Source organism: Lontra canadensis, unplaced genomic scaffold (assembly GCF_010015895.1).
Source record: "Lontra canadensis isolate GAN:19392208 unplaced genomic scaffold, GSC_riverotter_1.0 scaffold7, whole genome shotgun sequence".
Taxonomy (NCBI): domain Eukaryota; kingdom Metazoa; phylum Chordata; class Mammalia; order Carnivora; family Mustelidae; genus Lontra; species Lontra canadensis.
The window spans coordinates 25,620,980-25,646,995 of NW_022631001.1; the positions used below are offsets into that span (position 1 = coordinate 25,620,980).

At 40.9% G+C, this 26,016-nt stretch overlaps 1 protein-coding gene and 1 pseudogene across 6 annotated transcripts in view; both read left to right on the plus strand.

Moving 5' to 3' along the window:
• The window catches only part of FCHSD2 (FCH and double SH3 domains 2), a 295,916-nt gene extending 273,153 nt beyond the window's left edge, over positions 1-22,763 (plus strand). For all 6 annotated transcript variants that reach the window (XM_032853162.1, XM_032853161.1, XM_032853164.1 and 3 more), the window contains 7 exons: positions 10,440-10,574; positions 16,195-16,278; positions 16,400-16,577; positions 16,878-17,098; positions 18,072-18,201; positions 18,342-18,424; positions 20,641-22,763. In XM_032853162.1, the coding sequence (XP_032709053.1) occupies positions 10,440-10,574; positions 16,195-16,278; positions 16,400-16,577; positions 16,878-17,098; positions 18,072-18,201; positions 18,342-18,424; positions 20,641-20,724 (915 nt within the window). In that variant the 3' untranslated portion in view covers positions 20,725-22,763. The remainder of the gene's footprint in view (positions 1-10,439; positions 10,575-16,194; positions 16,279-16,399; positions 16,578-16,877; positions 17,099-18,071; positions 18,202-18,341; positions 18,425-20,640) is intronic.
• Positions 9,183-10,088, plus strand: LOC116865236 (annotated as a pseudogene).
• Positions 22,764-26,016: the final 3,253 nt, after the last annotated feature.

Below are 26,016 nucleotides of genomic sequence, written 5' to 3' on the forward strand. Positions count from 1 at the left end.
GAACATCATATCCTCTGTGAAGGGAGCATTTTGCAATCCCTTCCCCCTCTTTTCTTCCCTCTAGTCAGTATTACAGAGCCTGTGTCATCCTGCTTTCAGCTGAAGGTTATATTTGGTGGAAATTCTATTAATAATACATTAGTGCCCCTCTCATTGATGGTGTCACTTCTCCTGGTTTCAGTTACTGTGGTCAACCATGGAAGCAACTATCTGGAAGCAGATGATCCTCCTTCTGACTTTGTCAGAAGGTCAGTAGTGGCTTCACGCTCCATTATAATACCTACGTCATTCACCTCGCTTCATCTCATCATGTAGGCATTTTATCATCACACATCATCACAAGAAGGGTGAATATAGTACAATAAGATATTCTGAGAGAGAGGCCCACATTCCCATAACATTTATTACAGTATATTGTTATAATTGTTATAATTTATTATTAGTTATTTATCTCTTACTAGGCCTGGTTTATAAATTAAACTGTAGCATAGATACGTGGTGTAGGAAAATACAGTCTATAGAGTTTGGTACTATCTCTCGTTTCAAATATCCATAGGGGTCTCAGAACCTATTCCCCATGGATATGGAGGAGAGGCTACTGTATAAATGAAGGAGAGATCAGACATAGGCATAGATTTGCTAAATGAAGTCCCAATATTTATTTAACCTGCTTTTAAATGACAACACTGAAATAATTTAGAGGGATTTGTATCTCTTCACGCTGGCAGCTAGCTGGCTAGGAGCATGAAGCAGAAATACACATCTGGGGACCAAATTATTTCTTCCATTATAAGATGCCAACAAAAGCATTAGTCATCAAGTTTAGAGTTCTCTTCCATCTGGAAAATGTGTTTAATTCTAGTGTTAGACATTAACAGTGTAAAGGGCCTTATTAGAAGATAAATGTTTTTAAAACATACAGTCTATTTACCTTATAGAACAAGGAAGAAACTAAACTTCCTTGGGTATTAACTCTTTGTCTTCTGTATTTTGCTCTAGTACAGAATACAGGATTCGGAAGAAAAAGAGAAAAAGGACCACAGTATATGGCAACGTTTTTTAAAAGGAGAGCCATGTGCTAATAGAGTTATTCATCTGATGGTTAACTAGAGCTCATACATAACAGCCTGTGGTTAGATTGCTACCAGTAGCCCAGTCAGCCTTTCTGTCCATCATTCCTCCCTACTCTTATTTTCCTTTCTTCTCTTACTAACAGACCATACCCAGTTTACAACCTAATTTTGAAATTATATGAATTTTAGAATAGAAACAGTTTTATAACTAGGTTACAAAAAAGTTAGAAAGTTCAGTAGAGATGAAGATGACCAAAGACTCCATTCTTACTAACGCTACTGTTAACAACTTGATGTAATTCCATCCTCTTTCTACTCTTCTTCTTTTTTTTAAGATTTTATTTTTCACTTATTTGAGAGAGAGAGAGCGCGACCCGGCTGGAGGTAGGGAGCTGAGGGAGCAGGAAAAGCAGGCTCTCCACTGAGCAGGGAGCCCGAAAAGGGCTGATCCCAGGACCCCGAGATCATGACCTGAGGTGAAGGCAGATACTTAACCAACTGAGCCACCCAGACACCCCTACCATCCTTTTTTTTTTTCTTAAACATATTTCATAATAAAGTTAATTTGTGTATTTTTCCATCTAGCATTCCAATTTGCTGGATGATCTCCATAATCTTTCTTTTAATGTCTGCATAGTATTTGATCAAGAAAGCATACCATAATTCACTTAACTATTCTCTTATAGGTTCAATATTTAGATTTCTTCAAGATATTCTAAATAAATAATACTCTAAAAATATTTTTGTATATATTTCTTTTTTCCATACAGGGGATTTTTTTCTGTAATATAGATTCTTAGAAATAGAATTAATAAGTCAGGGGTACCTGGCTGACTCAGTCAGTGGAGTGTGCGACTCTTGATCTCGGGTTGTAAGTTCAAGCCTCACATTGGATATAGAGATTACTTAAAAGTAAAAAATAATTAGGTCAGAGATTTATAGTTCTTTGTTTAAGATTGGTTTCTGTTCTTTCGATTATTTTCCCCTAGGTTCTCAAACTATATCTGATAGTGTTTACACAACTTCCTTGTCTCCAGCCCTTTCCCCCAACTATTATACACAGACATCCTGACATCCGCTCTGTTGTGCAGCCTCCCTAAGAGTGTGAGCATTTTTCAGAGTTGCATAGAAATAAATTCTGGCTTCCATTATTGGGAAGACCATGCTGAATAATGTGTTTGAAAAGGCAAGGTAATTAAATATTTTTAACCATCAGGATAGTAGTTTAGTTTCCATCTGCCTCATTAATGCGTAATAGTCCTTGCAATATAATGGGCTTTGTTTTTGACATATGAAAATCTGCTTTGGGCTTACACTAATCCCAAAGAAAGGAAACAATGAATTTTTGTAATAAAATAAATGTAAACTGTAGAAAATAATAGAATACACCTGCAAAAATCTTCAGGCACTTCTGTGTTTACAGTTTTTCCAAATGGGCACTGGTCTTTTTATTGAATTAAACTCTATAACCCAAATAGGCCACACTACTAATGAAACTGACATTTCATATTTTCAGGAGGATCAATTTAATTCAATTCAGCAAGCATATATTGAACCTGCACTGCCTTGAGAACCTTTGCTAGGTGCTGGGAGTTACCAAATGTCTGCTGAGTTTGTAGCCACAGATTGAGAGAACCAGTCTCACTGACAGCAAGGACCAAAAGATGGGCATTGAGAAGCTGTGGAGAATTTCACTTCTAAGAGAAATTCTTTGACTTTCTGCATAGCCATAATAACAAGTAAAGTGCTTAACATAAATCCCTATACATAGTACATGTTCAAAAATATTAATCCAAACCTCAAGATAAGTAGTTTAATTTTACCAACTAAGCTTAAAATACTAATGAAAGGAGGGAGTTCACAGATAAAGCATCTGTTCTGTACCAGGTACTATGTCAGGCACATTCATACATTATTTCAATTAATGATCACAACAGTTCTGAATGTATTTACAGATGAGAAGATAGACTTACAAGAATTAGGTATCTTGCCCAACAGCACACAGCTAGTGTTGAGATAGCTAGGATTTGAACCCAGATACACCTGCCGCTAAAGCCTTGCTCTTTACCATACTTTCTTACTATGTGGATGACCCTTAATTCCTCTAACCTTTCTCATGATTCGTATGATTGCTGTGTATTCCTTTTTTTCTTTTTTTTTTTTTTGTTTTATTTTTCAGCTTTATTTATTTATTTATATCAGTTTTATTTTCAATGTAATTAATGGTCTTGTAGCATCTTCAAGTACTGTGTGACCCATTGTCATTAAAATCCCCAAGCTTTGGGACATCTGGGTGGCTCATTCAGTTAAGCATTTGTCTTCAGCTCAGGTCATGATCCCAGGGCCCTCAGATGGAGTCCGGCATCAGGCTCTCTGCTCATCAGGGAGCCTGCTTCTCCCTCTGCCTGCTGCTTTTCCCGCTTGTGCTCTCTCTCTCTCTCTCTGATCAATAAAAAAATAAAATATTCTTTGAAAATAAGAAATAAATAAAATTCCCTAACTTTACTGATATTTTTTAACAATTTTACTGAGGTATAATTAATATATAATAGGCTGTACATATTTAAAGTGTACAATTGATACATTTTGACATAAGTACACACCAGTGAAAACCTTGCCAAAGTTAAGATAATGAATATAACCACCACCTTCAGAAGTTTCCTAAAATTCATTTATTAGTTATCATAGCTTTTGCATAGATTTTCTATGTAATCATATTTCCTCACCTCCTTCCAGCCCTTCAATCAACTACTGATCTGCTCTCATTATGGATTAGCTTGCATTTCCTAGAATTTTATATCAACAGAATCATACAATATGTACCTTTTTTTAATCTGTCGTCTTTCACTTAGCATGATTATTTTGAGGATCATGCATCTTGTTGTGTGTATCGATAGTTCATTGCATTTTTTTAATTGCTGAGTAGTGTTCCATTGTATGAGTATATCACAGTTTATCAGTTCACCCGGTGATGGGCATTTAGGTTTCGGGGAGACTATTACAAGTAAAATTGCTATGAACTTACGTTTCGAGCCAACCAGACAGTGGCTATATGTTTGATATTTTAAGAAACTGCCAAACTGTTTTCCAAAGTACATGTACCATTTTACATTCCCATTGGTAGGTGTTCTTGCCCCCACTTAATATAGTCAGTCTTTTTAATTTTAGACATTCTGATGGGTGTGCTGTAGTGTAGCATTGTAGTTTTAATTTGCATTTCACTGATAATGTTGAATATCTTTTCATATGCTTATTTGCTATCTCTAGATCTTTTTTGATGAAGTATCTGTTCAGCTCTTTTGCCCATATTTTATTGGGTTGTTTGTTTCCTTTTTACTAAGTTTTGAGAGTTCTTTTTATATTCTATGTACAAACCCTTTATCAGATATATGATTAACATAATTTTCTCCCAAACCAAGTCTATGGCTTATCTTTTCATTTGAACAGTATCTTGCAAGGAGCATACATTTTTAATTTTAGTGAAGTCCAACTTGCTGTTTTTTTTCTCTTACGGACTATGCTGTGGTGTGGTGTGGCAGCTTTGACTAAAAGTTATGATTTCTTTGACAAATCTTTGCCAAACCCTAGGTCATAAAGGTTTTCTCTTATATTTTCTCCTAGAATTTTTATAGTTTTAGGTTATACATTTAAATCTATGATCCAGTATCTTTGTATATGGTAAGAAGAATGAGTATAAGTTCCTTTTCACTGTTGTTGTAAAAACTGTGCTTTCTCCGCTGAATTACCTTCACATCTTTATCAAAAATCAACCATGTATGTGTGGGCTTATTTTCGGATTTTTTCCTCTGTTCCATTGATCTATTTATATAGCTTGATGCTAGAATCTCCAGTATAATGCTGAATCAAAGTGGTGAGAGCTGACAGATGTCCTTGCCTTGTTTCTGCACTTAGGGAGAAAGCATTCAGTCTTTCATCATTAAGTATGATGTTAACAGTAGGGTTTTTGTAGATGCCCTTTACCATGTTGAGAAGTTTCCTCTATTCCTATTCAGTTCGCTGATAGCAACGAATGTTGGATCTTATCGAACGATTTTTCTTTTCAGTTTGTTTATATGACAGATTGCCTTGATAATTTTTCAGCTATTAAACCAACTTTGGATTACTAGTAAACTCCACTTGAATCATGATATATTACCCTTTATGTATTTAGAGGAATTGATTTGTTAAAATTTCCATAAGCATTTTTGTATTTCTATTCATGGCAGATACTAGTCTATAATTTTCTTTTCTTTCTCTTGTAATGTTTGTCTTACAGTGATTTGAAAAGTATTCCTTCCCCTTCTATTTTCTGGAAGTTTAATGTAAAATCGTGTAGTATTTTTTTCTTCCTTAAATGTTTGCTATAATTCATCCGAGTAGTTATCTGAGCCTAGTTTTCTTTGTGGAAGTTTTTTTGTTTTTAACAAAAAACTCAATTTCTTTAGTAGATGTAGGGTTATTCAGCTTATTCTTGAGTGGACTTTGATCATTTGTGGCTTTCTAGGAGTCTGTCCATTCTAAGTTGCCAACTTTATTGAAGTAAAATGTTTATAATATTCCTTTAATATTTGGTTATCTAGAGAATCTGTATTGCAGCATCACTCTCATTCTTGATATTTGTGTCTCTACTTTTTTCCTGATCATTCTGCTAGAGGTTTATCCATATGATGGATCTCCATAAAGAAACAGCTTTTAATTTCATTTATTTTTTCTTTCACTGTTATTTTTCTGTTTTCTGTTGTATTGATTCCTGCTCTGGTTTTTAACCTTTATTCCAATTCATTTGGATTTAAATAGTTGTTTCCTAAGTTGAGGAAATTATTTCACATCCCCCAGGGATCCTTGTCCTTCAGTGCATGAGGTCCAGGGTTCATATATTTTGAGCAGTTCTTTAGTTGTTTCTGAAAGGAGTTTACATCTGGTCCTTGATACTCCATCTTATCTGGAAGCAGAAATCTTTGTTGCTGATATTTTCAACATCACCCTTTACAGCCTCCTTGTGTTGTATTTGGAATGATGTTCAATGTGATCACTTCTCTGTCCAAATGAAATTCAGAGGTTCTTCTAGTCAGTTATAAGGAGCTGCCTTCCTCTATATTGAATATCACCAGATTCTTTATGTAATTTCTTCTTTCCTCATCAAAAAAAAAAAAGAATAATGATTTATTAAGTACATTCTATATATCCAGCATGTGTTATGGGTTTAAATATGTTACCTCATTTAATCCTTATGATAACCCTATGAAGGAGTACTTTTCTTCATTATGAGATAAGGTAATTGAAGTTGAGAAGTTAAATAATTTGCCTGAGGTCACACAACAGTAGATGGTATAGTCAGCATTCAGACTCAAGTCTGTCAGAGCCAAGAACCCAGTATTGCTTTCTAGTTCATTATAGTTCCATAAAGTTGATGAAACCCTTCAGAGGTTATTTTGCTGAGTCCAAACAGAGGGCTACTAATACCAACTCAGAAAGCTTTTTCTTATCTGCGCTTGCAAAGAGAGTAAGCATTTTACAACATCTAAGAAAGGAAAAACATTAGTACAACTAGAAGGAATAGTTTAAATTGAAGTTCTGTCAGGTGACAGGAAGGAAAGGGGCTAAGAGAACTATTGTTAAGAAACAGAGGAAGAATGTGATTTTAGAAATGCTTAGTCAAGAAAACATTCTAACAGTGAAGTTACAGAGGGTGAAAGAGGGAAAAAGCAGAAGTTATTCATCAGTGACATACTTTGGAAAGCTGCTGGAGTGATGAAAAAGCACATGGCCCTGACCCCTGTTGCTGTCACTGCAACTTTCCATTCCCTTCCATGAGAATCAAACAATGAACTCAGAAAAAAGGGGAAAGAAAGGAATGTTTAGTATCAGTGTTGCCAAGAGAAAATGTTTTGGATTGATTCCCAGTGCCACAGCACAGTGCATATTAACATTCCTTATATATTTTTGGAAACATGTTCTACCCACATTGGCTTTAATTTTAGTTTTTATAGATGTATGGGTGTTTTGTGTTGTTTTGTTGCAGTGCCCAGTTACGGGTTTTTTGTTTTTGTTATTTTTTTAAATGTCTGTAACCTTTACTAGAGTACAAAAGCAGTGTTTTCTAAGTATATGTAAATATGTTTTATTTTATGGCAGTTTCTAGCATGTGATCCTCATCTTTTTTATTTAAAGATTTTATTTATTTATTTGAGAAAGAGACAGTGAGAGAGAGCATGAGAGAAGAGAAGGTCAGAGGGAGAAGCAGACTCCCTGAGGAGCTGGGAGCCCGATGCGGGACTCAATCCCAGCACTCCAGGATCATGACCTGAGCCAAAGGCAGTCGCCCATCCAACTGAGTCATCCAGGTGCCCGATCCTCCTCTTTTATATGACACAATGCCCTTTTGGAAAATGATGGTATCATAGCCTGAAATGATTTGAAAGGTCAAGATTTGAGTCTTTGTCATTCACCTGACTGACCATAGATGAGTGATTTATGATTTTATTTATTTATTTGGCAAACAGAGATCACAAGTAGGCAGAGAGGCAGGCAGAAAGAGAGGGGGGAGCAGGCCTCCCCACTGAGCAGAGAGCCCAATGCGGGGCTCGATCCCAGGACCCCGGGCAGAGGCGCCCTAGATGAGTTATTTATAAGATGAGATGCACATGATTATCTCACTCAACTGTGAAGAATTTCCAGGAATAGTTATAAATGAGAATATTACAAGGGCTCTGAAATGTAGGCAATACATTTGACAGGAAATAGGTGCCATTTATTCTTTTAGAAATCTCTATGGAATTGTATTAGGGAACTAGCAGTTAAGAATAGAGTCAGTTTTAAGCGTTAATAATTACTCAAGAGAAATCACTTTAATTCGTTAGAAAGTATAATTGGACAATATAGGCAGCCTCTACCTTGCAACTCGCTGAAAGCCAGCTAGTCTTCCCTGACCTTCTCCAAAGGCCCCCCACCCTGCACACTCAGCGTTTGGTGGTGGTGGTTTCTCCACTCTCGAGTACAAGCTTATGCAAAGCAAAGTGTGTCCTTTGTTTCATGTCTGCAAGCCTCACACAGTGTTCAGCTTATTGTAGGGATTTGATATTTCAGTTATTCTGTTGTGAGGCCTAGTTCCCACTCTCCAGTCCTTACATCTTTAATATTGTAAACATGCATGCCTTTGCATGTTTGAACATGGGGAAAAGTAGCTAAGTAAATGCTTATGTGTACCTAGAGACAAAGGAACTTTGCCTGTTTTGTTTCCTGTTGGATTTTTAGTTTAAAAAGTGAGACATGCTTATTCTAATAGTTCGGATAGTATAGAGTTACATAAAAAACAAGTCATCCATCTCTATTCTCCAGCCTTTGTTTTTCTTATTCTGCCTCCCTCTGTCAGATATTGATGTTCACATAAATACTGTTTGTACTTTAACATCATGAATAGTACTCTAGGTAAATACATTTTTACAAACAGTTATTGAATACTGTGCTGGACATGAACAATGGAATCATCATATGGTACAGAACGGTTGCGAGGGTCCCTTGTTTACCCTCATGGCCTTGTGGCTTTCCAAATATGTGGCCATGTTTCCCAGCATCACAAGAGAATATTGTACCACATATCGCTAGCCTGGAAAGAGATCAAAATTTCAAGTATGTTTTCTACTGAATGTGTATTGCTTTCACACTATCACAAAATTGTAAGTCAAACCATTGTAAGTTGGGGACTGTAAATTACATGAGATGTTCAGCACTTTATTTTTACAAAATAGTCTTTGTATTAGGTGGTTTTGCCCAACTGTAGGCTAATGTAAGTGTTCTGAGCACATTTAAGATAGACTAGGCTAAGCTATGATGTTTACTAGGTTAAGTGTATTGAATGCACTTTCAACTCAGATATTTTTTTACTTATGATGGGTTTATTTGGCCATAACCCCATTGTAAATTGAATAAGATCTACAGTCTTAACTCCTGTTGCTTTTACTTCTCCTTAAGAGATTCACAAAAGTGAAGTTGCTAGATCAGGTGGTATGGTAGTTTTTAATTTCAGTAGGCTGATTTTTTTTAAGGACGTATCAGCTTACATTTCTACCAACAATAGAGGAGAGCTTGTTTTTCCAAATCCTTGGTAGCATGAACATTTCCCCATATGATCAGTTTAAAATGGTAAGAAGCCTTTATTAGTATTTAACAGTGAAAAGAAAAAGGACACTGATAAAACATTTCTTATATATTTGAAAGACATTTTACTCTTGTTTGTGGGTTTTTTTTAAATATTTTATTTTATTTGACAGACAGAGATTACAAGTAGAGAGGCAGGCAGAGAGAGGAAGGGAAGCAGGCTCCCCGCCGAGCAGAGAGCCCGATGCGGGGCTTGATCCCAAGACCCTGGGATCATGACCTGAGCTGAACGCAGAGGCTTTAACCCACTGAGCCACCCAGGCACCCTGTTTGTGGTTTTTTTATGCAACTCTTTATATCGGGGTTGTGAGTTTGAGCCCCACATTGCATGTAGAGAATAGTTGAAAATAAAATCTGCTTTCCTGCAACTTTCCATGCTGCCATAATTGTGCGCAGGACTGTCCTGGCACATGCTCTCAAGAGCAGTAACAATGCTGAAAAGAGGCAAAATGTCAGGTTCTTAGTAGGCCACGTTCCAAAGTCATCATCCAGTTTCTCACTGTGATGGTGAAGCCTGGTTACATTGGTGAATTTGAAATCACTGATAATCACAGAGCTTGAAAAATTGTTGTGAACCTCATGGGCAGTTAAACAAGTGTGCAGTGATCAACCCCAAATTTGATATACAACTGAAAGATCTAGAAAAATGGCCAAAGAACCTGCTCCCAACCTGCCAGTTTGGTTTCATTGTACTGACAACCTCAGCTGCCATCATGAACCATGAAGAAGCAAGACAGAAACACAAGAGGGAAAATCCTGGGATCCTCTTTCTAGGGATGTAATATATTCATGCAAATAAAGTGCCTCAATGGCAAAAGAAATGAAAGAAAACCTTAGGGGCGCCTGGGTGACTCAGCCGGTTAAGCTTCCAACTCTTGGTTTCAGCTCAGGTCATGATCTCAGGGTTGTGAGATCAAGCCCCGTGTTGGACTCCATGATGGGTGTGGAACCTGCTTAAGATTCTCTCTCTCCCTCTGCCACCCCCCCCCACCCTGCTGTCACATGTGCACGTGCATGCTCGCTCGCTCGCTCAAAATCTTGAAAAAAAAAATCTTGTCTTTTCATAACAGGAGAATAGATACTTTTTTCTGTGTATAGTTGAATAAGTAAATTATATTTTGAAGTAATCAGGTTTTAAGTGTTTTTTCCTGCTTTCAACCATTTTTTTTGAAGTAAAGAAGCTAGCCATTGACGTCTAATTTTCTCTAGCTTAATGCAGATCCTGAAAGAGAGGAAGGAGAAGAGTTTGAAGACAATATGGATGTTTTTGATGACAGCAGTTCCAGCCCTTCTGGCACCTTAAGAAATTATCCACTCACCTGCAAAGTTGTTTATTCCTACAAGGTATGTATTTCTCTAACCTATGCTTGTATTAAATTGTGGCAACTCTGAAGACACACGTGACTAAGTCTGCCCAGCCTCTTGTACTGTGCTTACTATAAAATTGGTGTTCAGTTAACATTACAGATAATATAACATAATGATGAATAGTCTAGGCTCTGACATCAGCCTGCCAGGATTAAAATCCTGTCTCTGCCACTTACAAGCTATATGACCAAACTAGTCCCTTGGTCTCTGTGAGTCTTGGTTTTCTTACCTATATTATGGGGATAATAGGGCTAGTTCGAAGATTAAGTGAGATAATACTTATACAGCAAAGTACTTAGTACTGTGCCTGACATCTAGTAAATTTTCAGTAAGGTAATCTTACCCTTATTATCAGTTGCCTGCTTTGGCACAAGTCCCTCCATTAGGATGACTCTCCAAACTGATACTAAAAGAAAATTGATTTACAGAACAGTTTTGTTAAACATTACTAACCACCTCTTGTTTCCATGGTAAGCAGGGACCTAGATAAATAGATGCCAGAATTTCAAGACTCGGTTTGGTGTAATAATTCTTTTTTTTTTTAACATATAATGTATTATTTAATGTACATATAAGTACAGGTCTGTGAATCTTCAGTCTTACATAATTCACAGCACTCACCATAGCATATACCCTCCCCAATGTCCCATCACCCAACCACCCATCCCCCTCCCCTCCTACCCCCCCAGCAACCTTCAGGTGGTGTGATAGTTCTTCACCTCTCTTACCCCTGTTCTACTTTCACATAAACTTTTTTACTCATAAAAAGTAAATTGAGTTTCCCTCCTCTCATCCAGTCCATCAGCCAGCCTTGTTGACTCTACCTCCAAAACATATACTGAATCCATTAACTTTTCACCATCTTGGTTTAGGCCATTACTTCAGTTACTGTATACAAAAAAACGAACAAACAAACAAAAAAAACCGTAATCAGCATCCCTTCTACATACTTACCTCCCTCCCAACAGTCCATTGTCCACTTTGCAACCAGAATTATCTTTAACACATAAAGGAGATTATTTTATTCCCTTGCCTAAAAACCTTTTGTAAGCTTTCTGTCACACAGAAAAACAACCTCTTCCTAGAGTCTATAATGTTCAGATTGATCTGAGCCCTGACAGTCTCCCAGCTTCATGCCAGACCATTCCCCTAACCAGACCACTCACCACACTTAGCCAGTGGCACCGTGCTCCTTCCTAACTTGACAACTCTGCACTTGCTGCTTCCTCTACCTAGAACCATCTTTCCCCAAAATTTTGGTTGGCTGCATACTGTTCTTCATTGAGGCTTAGCTCAAATAGTGCCTCCTCGGGTCTCCCCTGAGAAACTAAATACAAGCCAACTTCTCATTTACTACTCTCTTCCCATTGCCCTTTTCCCTCTTTTATTTACTATATAGCACTTATCACCAGCCAAACTTAATCTTACTGGTTTTCATATTTCTTTGTTCTGACTCCCCAGTAAAGGGCCATAAAATCAGAAACTTTGTCTGTATCTATGTACCCTGTTGTGTGTCTTCAGCAAGCAGGATGGTACCTAGCACACAGCAGGTCCTCAGTAAATAATTGTGGGACGAATAAATGAATGATGTAAGGAAGGCATAAACAAATGAATTGTCCTCTAGCTCCCATGCTGATGGACACCCAGGGCTTAAGGAACAACAGTAGAGGAAGCCTCTGGAGAGAATCTTCAACAGTCATTCATGGGAGACAGTCTCACTCCCACTGCCCACTGTCCCTGAAAGGCCAAAACTTGGCAGTATATACTCTTCAACATCAGACCTTTTAGTTTGACATCCTTTCATTATATACTTAAATCACGAACACTTACCTCTTTTCTAAAAGGGTTGGGGTTTTTTTTTTCAAAGTAAACCATTTTGATAATCTTTTGAAAATTGCAAGGCATCTTCTGAGATCGTTGGAAAGGTGTTATAGAGTACGATAATACTAGGGTTGGGAATGTTTTCCCAGCTCACCTCCCAACATTATATTTACTTTGAAGTTCCAGAATTAAAATTTAAGGTCCTTAAATGGAGAGGAACCCAAGCGTCTGAGTGACTATAAATAGCTCACATCCATCCAACATTCCCTCTATCGGCATATGCCAGGCATGTCCCTATCATAAAGCAGACTATAAAAATCTATTTAACTAGTTAATCACTGAACAAACATTTAGTGCCCCAAGTTTCAGGGATGCAAGAATTATTGTGACAAAATTTCTGCCCCCACCCCCCAGAATGGATAGTCTGGAGGTAAACATTTAGCTGAAAAACATTAAGTAAACATTAAGCTGAAAAATAGAGTATCTATTAAAATATTTATAGTAGAGGTTAAAATTGCAAATTTTTCCTGTTATAGGAGAAATTTCATAGATGAGATGGCACTTAAATTAGGCCATGAATAAGATCTTACTAAATAAAGTGAGAAGGGAAAGAGCCTTTCTAAGCAAAAAGAACAGCAGATACAGGGACCCAGTTTAATGGGAGTCTGGGGTGCTTGGGAAATGTTGCATTCAATAATGGGGGGGCATCAGCTGGAAATAAAGATGTTTACTGTCAGATAGTAAAGGGCCTTGTAGACCAGACTGAAGTATGGTTTTTATCCTGACTGGTAGGAACCTTTGGATGTCCTAAAATCAGATTGGCTTTTAAGAAGGTAACCCGGGCCATGGTATTAGATACTATACAGGACAGATTAGAGAGAAATGAACTGTAAGTCTAGTGGTGGTTCCAATAGTCCAGACCTGGAAAGGAGGCCTGGATTAATCTGGTGCAAACAAAGAAAAGTTTTATTTAAGGATTAGATTCAGAAGCCTTAAAAATTCTCGTAACCTTTGGCCCTACTAGCACATATCTTAAGGAAATGATCCACAATATAGAAAACAGGTTTTGGATAAAAAATGTTGCTTCATCATAGAACCATTTTATAATAGCTCAGAGTTGGCTATCTAATAAAGGAATAGCTAAATAAATTAACCATTCATATAATATAGTAATATGCATAAAATATTATGAAGATAATTAAAAATTACATTAATAAGAGGTTTTTTTGGTTTTTTTTAATAAGAGGTTTTTTTATGCAAAAAGAAATATGTTGTGCCAGAAGAGTAAGATGCCAGATTACATGTACCTTAAGATTTCAATTATACATATTTCTAGCTTTTCTACAAGGAAGATGTATTATTTTAATCAGGAAAAAGTATATTGTTTTAAAAGACAATGGGAGATTTAGAGAGAGAGTGGTGTGAATGGAGCACGGGGCTGCTTCTAGAGTTGTGGTTTTCACAGGTTATTAGGACTTCAGGAGGCAGGGTGAGAGCGTGTGTTTCTTTAATAAGCATTTCCTGACCACTTGCTCTCTTTAGTTGGGATACATGAAAAAAATTACATTCCCTGCAGTAACCCTACAAGGGCAAACAACTAAGCAGAGTGCCATGGTAGTTCATGGTAGTTAAGTACACAACAAAAGGAGGAAGAAGCCACCAACTCATTGTGGGTGGTCTGGAAAAACATAATAGCTGCGTCTCAAATCATGAGTAATAGTAACAGCTACCATCTGTGAGGTATTGTGTGCCTGGTACCGTATGTATGTTATTCTAAGCTCTTCAATGATGCAATATGGAAGGTACTATCAACCAACACATTAATTCAACAAATATTATTTGAGCACCTTCCATGTAACATCCTGTGCTCTTTTCTATGCTTGGGGATATGGCATGGATAAATACAGATGAAAATCTCTGCCTTCACGGAGCTTACATTCTAATAGGAATAAAAAAGAAAACTGAGGCTCAGAGAAGTCTTATGGTCACTTGCCCTTGGAAACAGACTGAAGCTGGACTTGAATCCGCAATCATCTAAATCTATTCACCAGATGGGAAACAGGGAGTGGGGCCTGCTGGAAAGAAGAAACAGCCTTGGAAAAGCATAAAGACAAGGAATATCGTGTGTTCCAGAGAACAGGGAATGGTGTGTGGGTCCAAAGCATTGAGAACCCACAGTGACCAAGTTCTGTAGAATCTTGAGATCCTTGCAGAGGACTTGACCTTGTCAAGTGGAAGACTTAGTCACTGTTTGGGGATGATGTGATCAACCTAGCATCCGCTGATATTATATAATAGCACTGAACAACTTGCATGGCCCTCCACAACATTTTTACAAGGGCAACAGTATATTTAAAGGTATTCTTATCCTTCCTGCTTTGAAGGATACACACACACAGAAGTCCCGTTGTATCGATAACTTTTTTAAGTCTTGCCACGGAATTAGGGAAAATGTCTGTTATACTGTTGCCTTTTGCTGGTGTAGTCAAAGCATAGTGCAGTTTCACCTTAGCAAAGAAATTCCGTTGGAAAAGCGGTCATGAATTCAATTAGCTTTTTTCCCCCTCAGTTTCGAAATCAGGTAATTTACTTAAAATTCTGGTCCTGGAGGATTTCTGTGACTGGTCATCCATTTTCAATACTATTTAAACATCTCAAGAAGCTGTGGCAACAGCCAGAATCTGGGTTTGATGAAATATTATAATGCACGTGAAATGGGAAATGAGTCTTAATAAAATGACCCATTATCTTGCCTTATTTTTGCTTGTGTAACTTGGAGATAATATACACTTGGAGATTGTGATATTTGAAAAACTATGTGGTCTTATAGTTTGGTTATATAGTTGTAACTAATCTTGGGACTTGGGGAATGCTTTTAAGCCTGTTGACCAGAGAGCCAGAAGATGCCAGCAGGCCTCTCCCTGTTACATGTGACAGCAAGTCTCTAAAGGAAGCACAGCCACACAGTTTCTCTCCAGCCCCTCTGCAGAGCCCCTGAGTGTCTGCTCTGATTTTGCAGTCTCAGGAACAGTATTGGGGTCGCCGGTGCTGGTGGGTCCTGCGGTCAGAGATAATAAAACTATCCCAATTAGCAGCTTGTACAGAAGCATCTCAGTGGACCAGCCCAGTCTCCACAGTTAAGCTAGAGCATAAGAAATCCAAATTGTGACCAGTCTCAGTCATTTCCTTCCCAGCTTTCTTCTCTTGGCCATTGTTTATCAGACAGTGATTCCAGATCAGTTCTCAGCACTGCTCAAGCTGTCATCCGGTCCATGTACATAGCTGTTTGCATTTTCAAGTCCGCACCTCCATGCAGTGCCCTGCGCGCTTCTGATGCCGTGCTTGCTGCCCTGCCTGTGCTTCCCAAATCCTCATGGTCCTCAGCTTATTCATCCCATATTGACCCTCCCATCCTCCCCAGAATGGCAGGATTATCATTTTGAAGAAATGGAGGCATCAAGAAGTTGAATAACCTAACCACTAGATACGTAAGCTGGAGCCGGGGCCCTGGTCCCCTGCTTCCAGCAGAGTGCTTGGCACTTGATGGCCTCTTGAGGATTCCGTTTCTCCAGTTTTTGTTGTGGCTTTATTTTGTTTAGTTTTTTAAAGCAAAACTTCACCTCATTGCGATAGTTTTACAACCCTTAAATTTTTATGTTCAGTATGTTTTCCAAAATCATTTCAGTATTTTGATCCCCAGTTTTTGTTATGACCAGCACACATCTGCTCTTTATCTAACCTTTTTAATTTTGTCCATGACCATCCTACATTGCAGGCTTCTCAACCAGATGAGTTGACCATTGAGGAACATGAGGTGTTAGAAGTGATTGAAGATGGAGATATGGAAGACTGGGTAAAGGTATATTCCTTTGCTCATATCGCCCCTTCTCATGACATTTTTAGGAGTTTGTTTTGGTTCCTTGTTTTGCCCTGTCCAGATTGTGTGTGTAAACCTATTTTGTCACATGTCTTTTACTCAGGCTCGAAATAAAGTTGGCCAAGTGGGTTATGTGCCAGAAAAGTACCTACAGTTTCCCACCTCGAACAGTCTACTGAGCATGCTGCAGTCCTTGGCTGCCTTGGACAGTCGGTCACACACATCCAGCAATTCCACGGAGGCCGAGCTCGTTTCAGGCAGCCTCAACGGAGATGCCAGTGGTAAAGACTGAAACAAGGCACTCTTTATTTGGTCACATTTGGCCTAAGCAGTATTGCCCCGGAGTCAGCCTTCAGTGGGTTAAAAAGCAAAACTTTATTCCTGTTTTATGTTTTCTGTTATTTGGTCACATCTATCCTCTACAGTAGAACCCTGAAGTTGATCTTCAGTGAGTAAAAAAATGACCACTGTACTGTCACCCTGTATGATGGTCTTTTAGTTGTCATGTGAGCATAGGGGTGGTTGCAGAAGGAACCTGGCTGTCCATGTCCTTATGCATTTTTCTCCCTCTTGCTACCTAGTCTGTTTCGTGAAAGCACTTTATGACTATGAGGGCCAGACAGATGATGAATTATCCTTTCCTGAGGGAGCAATCATCCGAATCTTGAACAAAGAAAACCAGGATGACGATGGCTTCTGGGAAGGGGAATTCAGTGGGCGGATTGGTGTTTTCCCATCGGTGCTAGTGGAAGAACTTTCAGCCTCAGAAAATGGTGACACTCCGCGGATGAGAGAGATTCAGGTACGTGAGAGGAGAGAAAACTGAATTTAAAGGTGTTTAAAGAAAATTGCCCCCAAGTGGTGGTTGACCCATGCAGACTGGGGCTACAGTCTCAGCCCCACCTTCCCACTCCAGCCCTCTGTTGCCAGGTTTCTGCAAAACTGAATTTGGAAAAGCAGAGACTCACCAACCCGGTTCCTGGGTAATGGCCGTATTACACCTCCATTTGTCCACTTTCTGTGCTCTGAATCAGTTAACCGAAAGGATAAATTGTATGTGACTTACAAAAGAATAGTTTGGTAGAAAGACAGAAACCAGAGAGGGATGTATTGTCTCTGTAGTTAGTTTAGGGAGTGAAAAATACTGCTCTTTCCATCGCTTTCAGAGCCTGCCTGCCAGTCCTTTTTAGAGGACTAATGAGCCTGCCGGAGACCCCTTACACTGATGTGGCTCTGTGCTCAGCTCATCATAGCAAAACTTGACTTCACAGGAAACCCCTAAATCGGGTGGGTCACTGCAGGCCTGGCAGATCCAGGACCAGAAGGAACATGTCTCTCCACCTTGTTTGTGTGACATTGTGACCACTTAGTCTGACGTTTACAAAACTTGAGGAAGTCAGAGACAGCCAGTTATTCTATTTTCACCAAAAAATAGAACTTGTCCCCTTTCTTTGTTCTTCACTTGATTTATTGAATTGACCAAGTTAGTAGATTTTCAGTAGAACTCTAGAGAATGGTTTGACCTGATGACTATTTATGATAAACTGTAATCAGTAGTGTGATGAGATCTCTGAGGAAAAAGTTAAATACATCACAAAATCAGTTTTGGGGTTGTTATCCTAAGCTCACGTGCTTCTAATGAGGCCGACAAAAATTATGTATAGTTCTATCTGAGCTGCAGAGAAAAGTAGTATGTTTGAGTTAGTCAGAGAAGCCAGCTGGCCTCTCCTTCCTGAGGTGTGAGCACTTCGTAGTTTCTCTTTGCTTTGTGGCAGATCTCTCCTTCCCCCAAGCCGCCGGGCTCCCTGCCTCCACTGCCGCTGTATGACCAGCCTCCCAGCAGCCCTTACCCCAGCCCAGATAAGAGGAGCTCCCAGTACTTCCCACGCTCTCCCTCAGCAAATGGTAAGGGTTCTCCTGGCATGGATCTAAATTCATTTTCATTCAGAAATCCACATGTTCACCTGAAGAGCAGACAGATCTGCATTAGCATTCTTACTGCTCAACAACACAAATAAAATGAGCTGCTTGGTTCCTCCCCTTAGAAAACAGCTTCCTTGCCGAATCGCCGGGATTTTCACAGGCATCAAGGCATACTCCTGAGACCTCATATGGCAAACTGCGACCTGTAAGTCTCTTATCTGGCAGGGTTACAGAATGCACAGTTTTTCTAAGTTGAAAGTTAAAAACTAATGTCCCCCTGTGGCCACTGTGCTACGCTCATTTCCCCATGCAAGGGTCAGGTGGGTTGGGGACAGTAAAAAGAGCTCTTAAAAATGAAGGCTATAAGGGGTACCTGGGGGGCTCGGTCGGTTAAGCTTAGACTTTTCACTTTGGCTCGGGTCTTGATCTCATGGGTCAAGGGATTGAGCCCCGTGTCCTTGGACTTCTCGCTCAGTAGGGAGTCTGCTTGAGGATTCTGTTCCTCCCCCAACTTGTGAATGCGAGTGCTCTTTTTTTCTCTCTCTCTCCAATAAATAAATCTTTAAAAAAAAAAATGAAGGCTATAAAAATCAGGACAACTTGGAAGGTCTAGTCTACACTGGCACTTTTCTCACTGAGCCCTGGTGAGATAGCCATGGAAGTGTATTTAACTACAAGCTCTGTGAGCGTCAGAGTGGTCTGTGAAACAAGAGCACTTTTTCTTAGCGAGCATTTATTGAGAACCTATTTTCCAGGCTTATATTTGGCCTCTTTTGAGGAACAGAGATGAAATGAGATATACTTCATGCTTTTTGATATTTAAGAGCTTCTATTCTCAAGGAGAATCTACTCTTACAAATAATCACCTCTACTCACCCTTCACTCCGTGCCATCAACTCCTTCCCCCCACCTCCCTGTGAAATGGCTCCAAGGTCATAACTTTCCCACACGCACCCAATGCATTTATTTTCCTTGAACTGCTTATCAGCATTTGACACCATTCCTTGAACCACTCACTTCCTTTGGCTTCGTTCATTCAGACATGTATCGAGTGCCTTGTTAAAGACTTTGGCTCTTTAGCCTAAGTGTAATAGGAAGCCATTGCAAAGTTGTAAGCAGGACAGTGATGTGACTGGTTTTGCATTTCTGAAACATTGCTATGGCAACTAAGTGAGAGTGAATGGAAGGTGGCAGAACAGACATGTGGAGCCATTAGGAGGCTGGAGCAGTGGTCCAAGCAAGAGGAGATGGCAGCATAGACTGCTGGGTATGGGTGGGAATGGGGAGAAGTGGGCCAGTTTGTTCCACAGCCCTTTCCTCATTTGCTTTCTGCTCTCTGGCCCTTTCTTTTTCACTGAACTATATAGGTTTCTCTGCTTCAGCCCATCTCTGCTGGTGCTCCTTGGGGTTCTTCCCTGGGCTGTTTGTCCTGAAGTCATTAAACTCGCTCTCCCTCTTCCAACTCATCTATTCCCACAGCTTTGATAACCATTCATTTACTGACAACTTCCAGACTTAGAACTGTCAATCCAGTCTCTTCCCTGAGTTTCGGCCTTGTGGACATCTCAGTGTATACATACTAGAGCCCCAAACTCAGCAACAGTGGATTAGTTGTCCTCCCTCCCAGACATGCTCCTTCTCTCATATTGCCTGTCTTAGTGAGTGGAACCTCCTTTCTACCACTGCTCTGGCATCACTCCTGATAGCTCCCTGGCCCTGCCTCCCACAAATAGTCATCACCAAATCCTGCCACATTTACCTTGGAGACAACTGTCAAGTCTCTTTTTCTCTCCTCGCACCCCCACCAATGGCTAGATCAGGCTAACATTAACTCTCACTTGACTACAAGAGCCTCCTAAGTTGTCTTCTTACCTATACTCTTGCCCACCACCCCCCTCTTCTCCAAACTATTATCCCAGTCATCCTTTCACACCTTTACTACTGCTGTTTAAAATCCACCAAAGCCTCCTTTTTGCCCACAGAGTAAAGCTCAAATTTCTTAACATGGCTTTATGAGGCCTCATGACTTCACCACAGGCCACCTCTCTAGTCTTATCTCGTGCAGCTCTCCTTCCAAGACAGGCTGAAAGATGTTCAGTTCTCCAAGCATTGCTCTCTCTGGGTTCCACTTCCAGGCCTTTCCTTTGGATGAGGCTTTTAGGGCTATGGTGACTCTTAGGCCCATGAAGCTTTCAGCCGAGGCAAGAACCTGATTTGTGGGTTCCACATTTCAACAGAACAGTAACTCCTTGGTGTGAAAAATAGTGAGAATTACTTTGGAAGCACATGCTTTCATGTTCAGAGCATTTGAGACCCCTGGGGTGGCCATGACTGTGGATAAACTGACCTTTTGGGATGTGGATGCTTCAGGCACTGAATCAGGAAGCTGACTGACGATCCATGTATTTGTTTCCTGCTCAGGTCCGGGCAGCTCCCCCTCCACCTACACAGAACCACCGAAGGCCAGCAGAGAAGATTGAGGATGTAGAAATCACACTGGTGTGATGATGGGTTTACCCAGCCATTACTGCTACAATCAAGGCCAGGCTTGGCGTTTGGCCATTCTTGTTCTTTAGGCACCTTTGCATGATGATGACTCTTGAACAGAGCAAAAACAAGGAGGAGCATGGGACTGGGTAGCCTGGTGCACTCCTCCCACGTTTTGAATATTTTGTGCCTTTTTTTGTTGTCATTTTCTATGTCATCTCTCCTACCATAGCACAAAGCCTAGTGGGCCCTAGAAGCAGAGGGGGACAGCCCTCAGGCCTATCAGTGGTCCACTTTTATATGAGACTGGAGACCAGGCCTCATTCAGGGCACGGTCACAGAGAAACTGATCATGGGCACTCGTACAGTATATTACTGTGGCCACAAGGATGTGGCAAAGATCCTCATCTTTCTTCAGGTGGCTTTTGCTCGTCTGATTGAGTTTAATCAGATCATGTTGGCTACATAAGGAACTAGAAGGAGGGATTTCAGGAGAGGCTGGCTCCTCCCCACAGTTAGTCCCCAGACTGAGAAAGTGAAACCTTATTGGAAAAAAAATGGACTGCCCTGAGTTTATCGCCAGTTGCATTAATGCACATCTCTTCCACAGCTAACAGATTTAAAACAGTAACAGTGTCCTTTGTATTAATATTTACGCCATTCATTTAGTGTTAGTGGAGCTAATATGGAGGGGCTGCACTCATAGCCAATTCTGATCCATCACATAGACTAATAGAAAGGAGGCTGCGGCTGAAGCAGAAATGGAGCTTCCGGATCTGAAATGAGCTGATTTAATGTTCTTTTTGTATTTGGGTATTTTTTCATCTTAATTTTTGCAGCATATATTCTCCTGATCAATACCTTTTGAGTCTGAACCTCTAGATAAACTGGGGACACATACTTCCCTTGTTGAGCTTCTCTACTGGGGAGGCCCCTCACGCTGTTTTATTCCCAAGCCTAAGCCCAGCCGGCCAGCCTGCGGCTGCTCCAGACCAGCAGCCAAACCCCACAGAAAGTACAGCTTCCCAGCTCCCCCTGACTCAACGTTTCCTTGGGAGGAAGAACCTGTGGCTCATGGAGGAAACCAGCTGCCCATGCAGAAGGACTAAAGGATGGCACACCACACACAAGTGCAGACTGACAAGTTCTCCCTATCACCAGGAGAGCCGGGAGGAGCGTTCTCCACAGGCTGGCGAGCTCGCAGTGGCAGGTGGCCCCGAAGAGGTCTCTGTGGGCGCTCCACCTCCTGTGGAAGATGGGGAGAGCTGAACCCAGGGACGAGGGGGTTTTGCAGTTGCTTTTTTTTTTTTTTTTCTTAAGGAATCAAATTTGCAGAATTCAGTCTAAAAGCTGTATTATGCTTTGAAAACTCCATCCCTCCTAAGAATCTTTAAAAACTTGAAATGCTTGCCAAATGTCCCCATGGGATTTTTGACCAAAAGTCAGGTTATAGCTGGAGAAATCTTCAGTTAGTCATTTGATCACTTCAGTGACAGTACCCAGTGACGAGTCTTCTCTGTGATTTGGGGTTTTTATTTTGTTTTTTGCATTTCTTAACCTGTTGATCTATTTGAGGTCTTTTTGTGTTTATCAAACTTATTCTTAAGTTTAAAAAAGAAATGGAAAGGGTGGCTTTTTTAAGATTTTAAAGTTCTCTGACATGTTAAAAATCTTCAAAGCACTTTAAACAATCCTCCAAGTGCTTAAATCAGGCAGTTCTTGCTACCCAGTCTTGTCTTCTCTCTTTAGCTAGCCAAATTGTCCTTGAATCTGGATTTTCCACATTCTCAGAGAGTCATTTGAAATCTTTTGTTATATTTTAAAATATTTTTTGGAAGAGCTGCTAATTTTATTTAAAAAAAACAAAACAAAACAAAAGTTGTAAAAATATGCCTCCTTTTTAAACAGAACCCCTCCCTCCAGGACATATAATCCAGCATCACAGTGCACGGGGCCAGGCTCGGAGGGAGTGCCTCTGTGCAGATGTGCTTTCTTTACAGTGGCTGTAAAAAGTTTGTATTTATTATGTATAAAATGTTGAATAATAAAAAAAAAAATCAGTTTTCGAAGTTTTCCATATAAAAAGATTTGGGTAAATAGACCTTTCCAAACAGACAATGCTTTTTATAAAGACATTCCTAGGCCTTCCTTTTTTAAACCATAAAACAAATACAGAGAAGAGGAAATAAATTCCCAGTTACCGGCCTAGTCCCTCTGGCTGCCCGCAGCCACATTTGAGGGCCAGGGCTCAATCTGGTTAGGGAGGGACCCCACGGTTCTCTTCTTCCCAGAGCTGGGTATGTGCAATATTCTTTCTTCCAGGTATTTTCTGTGCATAAAACTTATACACATGCACATTGCCTTCCAATATACATGGGATTATATAATTAGGTTTCCCTCTTTCTGTTTGAAGGCTCTCTTTTCTATTCCATGGTTTGGATGTATCATAATTTAAGCCTGCTATAGTGATGGATGTTTAGGTTGTCTCCATCCATTTGCCATTAGCAAGTGAAAAACAACATCTTTGTACATCATTCTTTATAAATTTGTTCCAGTAAAAATATTGGGTAAATTCCTAAATATGTAATTTGAGAGTTAGAAAGCTGTATGAGCATTTGATTTTGTTAGATTTTACCAAATTGGCCTCCAAAATAATGGTATCTGTTGATACTCCTACCAGCAGCATGAGAGATGGCAGCATGGACTTTGGAGTCAGAAGGTCGAGTTAAATCCTGACTCCCTCTTGATGGCTGTGGGAACCGAGGCTACATGTCCTGGTGGAAACCTGAGGATAATACTGTGGATCCAGGAAGGATGCATGGAGGCTGTGGCACCAGGTGGTCACCACCAACATTCCTCACTGTCACCTGCCCCCACCTTCTGTGACCTTCCCTTCATTGCTCGGGTCCTTGCTCTCTTCCAGCCTCATAGTCACACAGGGCTGTCAAGGGAAGGAATGTTCCACAGAAATATGAGAGGGTGTACATTGCATACCACATTTGAGACTGCTGTTGGCATCAGAGGCTTAGTCTTGACTGGGGGACAGAGTTAAACTAACTGCCCCACCCAGCACCCCAGCTAAATTTTGGCCTCCTTCAAAAGAATTAACTGTCAAACAGTGAAGCCAAATTCACAGCACATCGCCTGGATCCCTTTCCTCTCTGACCTTTGACCCACCCCCGACCCACAAGCCAGCCAGAGAGGCAAGTAGGAGGATGTCCTCTGGCTTTACCCCTGCCACCACTTGATGGGGACAACCTTCCCCTCTGGGCTTCTGCATCCCTAGCTTTGAACGGAGTGGAATGAGATGATTTCCAAGGGCTTATCCAGCTCTTCTGTTAAGCTAGATCAGCTCAGTTCCTAGACACAGTGAAAACACCACACAGAAATATCACAGACTAACACACAGACTTCTCAGGATGGTCAGAAATTGAAATTCAAGCCATTGGACTCTCCGGCCTCCACCACCGCCCCCCATCCGACCCCAGAGAAAGCAAACCCTCCTCTGAATTATCACATCCCAGGCAATTGTGTTCACTCCCTGCCCAAGACCAGCCACAGCTGTCAGTTAGGGGGCTACTGCCTAACCTGAGTGGCTTCCCAACAAAATCTAGCTGTTCTGAATTTTTGCATTTATTTTGTTCATTACAAAGAAGCTTTTCACGACAAAAACACAACCAAGTTATAGAAATCTTAGTTTAGAAAAAAGAATTGTAATTTGTCCTGAAATCCTACAACTTGACACAAGCAGTGTTAAGTTTCCTCCTAGACTGTTCTGTCACTGTTGATCTGCCAAGAACCCTGTGAATGCCAAAGAGCATCTTGTTCCTGGACCATTTTCCCCTGGTCCCACTGGCCAAAAAAACAAGTACTTCTGCCATGTCTGTTTCTAAGAGCTCTGGTCTGGGAATATTTTCCTGGAGTGTTCTCCTGAAACAACAGAAATGAAACCACAACTAGGGTTCACACGCTTTCCACGCTGCGTGCTAAACACCTAAGTGGCTTTCTTGTTCTCGTCACCCCCTTGCTCCTGTGAGGGGCAGGGAAGGAGCCTGGTCAGAAGTCCTGTATTCAAGCCCCTGGCCACCCTGATCAGCCAAGGCCTGGCTCACCCCTTCGTTTTTCTGGGCCTTGCTTTCCTCATCTGTAAAGTGGGAATGAGAAGACAATACAAATGTCCTAAAATCCAGTAGGATTAACTGAAATAATGTGCAGAGAAGACGGAAATATGTTTGACCAGTAGATGTGTGTTCAGAGGAAGAAAACAACCTGTACACAGACATGGTATGCTGACTCTCCATAGGTGGGTCCACACCTGGTGCCACTAGGATTCTTCCAGAGAACTTGAGGGCCATGACCACCTCTATTCAATCACTACTGGATATCAAATTCAAACTGCCCAGGTCTTGTTCTGAGCACTGGAGATATAAATGACTCAGATCTCATCCCCATCACCAAGGGTCTCACATCTGGTGGGGAAGACTCAGGAACAGCAGACTCCAGCTAAGGTGTGTCTTCCAGGGACATGACCAAGGGGCAGCAGGAGCCCAGAATGAGGGCTTCTGGTTGTTTCTCCCTGTCAAGTCTTAGGCTCATTCAAGCCTGATTGGCCGGGGGCAGACAGAGAAGGCAGTACTCCTGCCTGCAGACCAGCCCCAGGGAAGAGCTGTGTCACCTCTGGTGAGGCCCAGAGCTCTGGGACTGCAAGTGTCACAGGTGAGGAAAATCCTCCTCCCCAACCCCGGAAGACACTGTGATTTGCCCAAGGTCTCTCGGTAGAAGACCACTGGGAGCAGAGCCTGGAACAGACCAGGTCAGACCCTCTCTGCAGAACCTGAGGGCAGTTTTCAGAAAAGAGGGAGTCCTGGGGTTTTATCCCACCTCTGCTGTGTGACCCTGCACAGGACCCTGGCCCCTCTCTGGGCCTCAGCCCACGTGCACAGCAAGGGAAAGGCCATTTCAGTTTTGTCATTAGAGACCCAACTCAGGCAGGTAGCCCGAGTACCTGAGGACTGAAAACCTGGAAGATATGCAGACCTATAAGGCAGAGGATACTGAAGGCCTAGAGAGGCTTTTAGCCCCAGGACTCTCTCCTCACCCTCTCTGCTACCAACTTCAAAGGCTAGGTGGAGGGGCAGCCTTCCCAGCTGCCTCTCCTCTGAGCTCCCCCTGCTCATTCCTTACCAGCCCCTCCTCCTCCACACCCACCCCTTCCCTGGAATGCCTTGGCCTTTCACTGGCCCTTCCAGACTTGCTCCTCCAGGAAGCATTCCTTCCAAGTAAGCTGAGCTATGCATGTGCTCCCTGAGG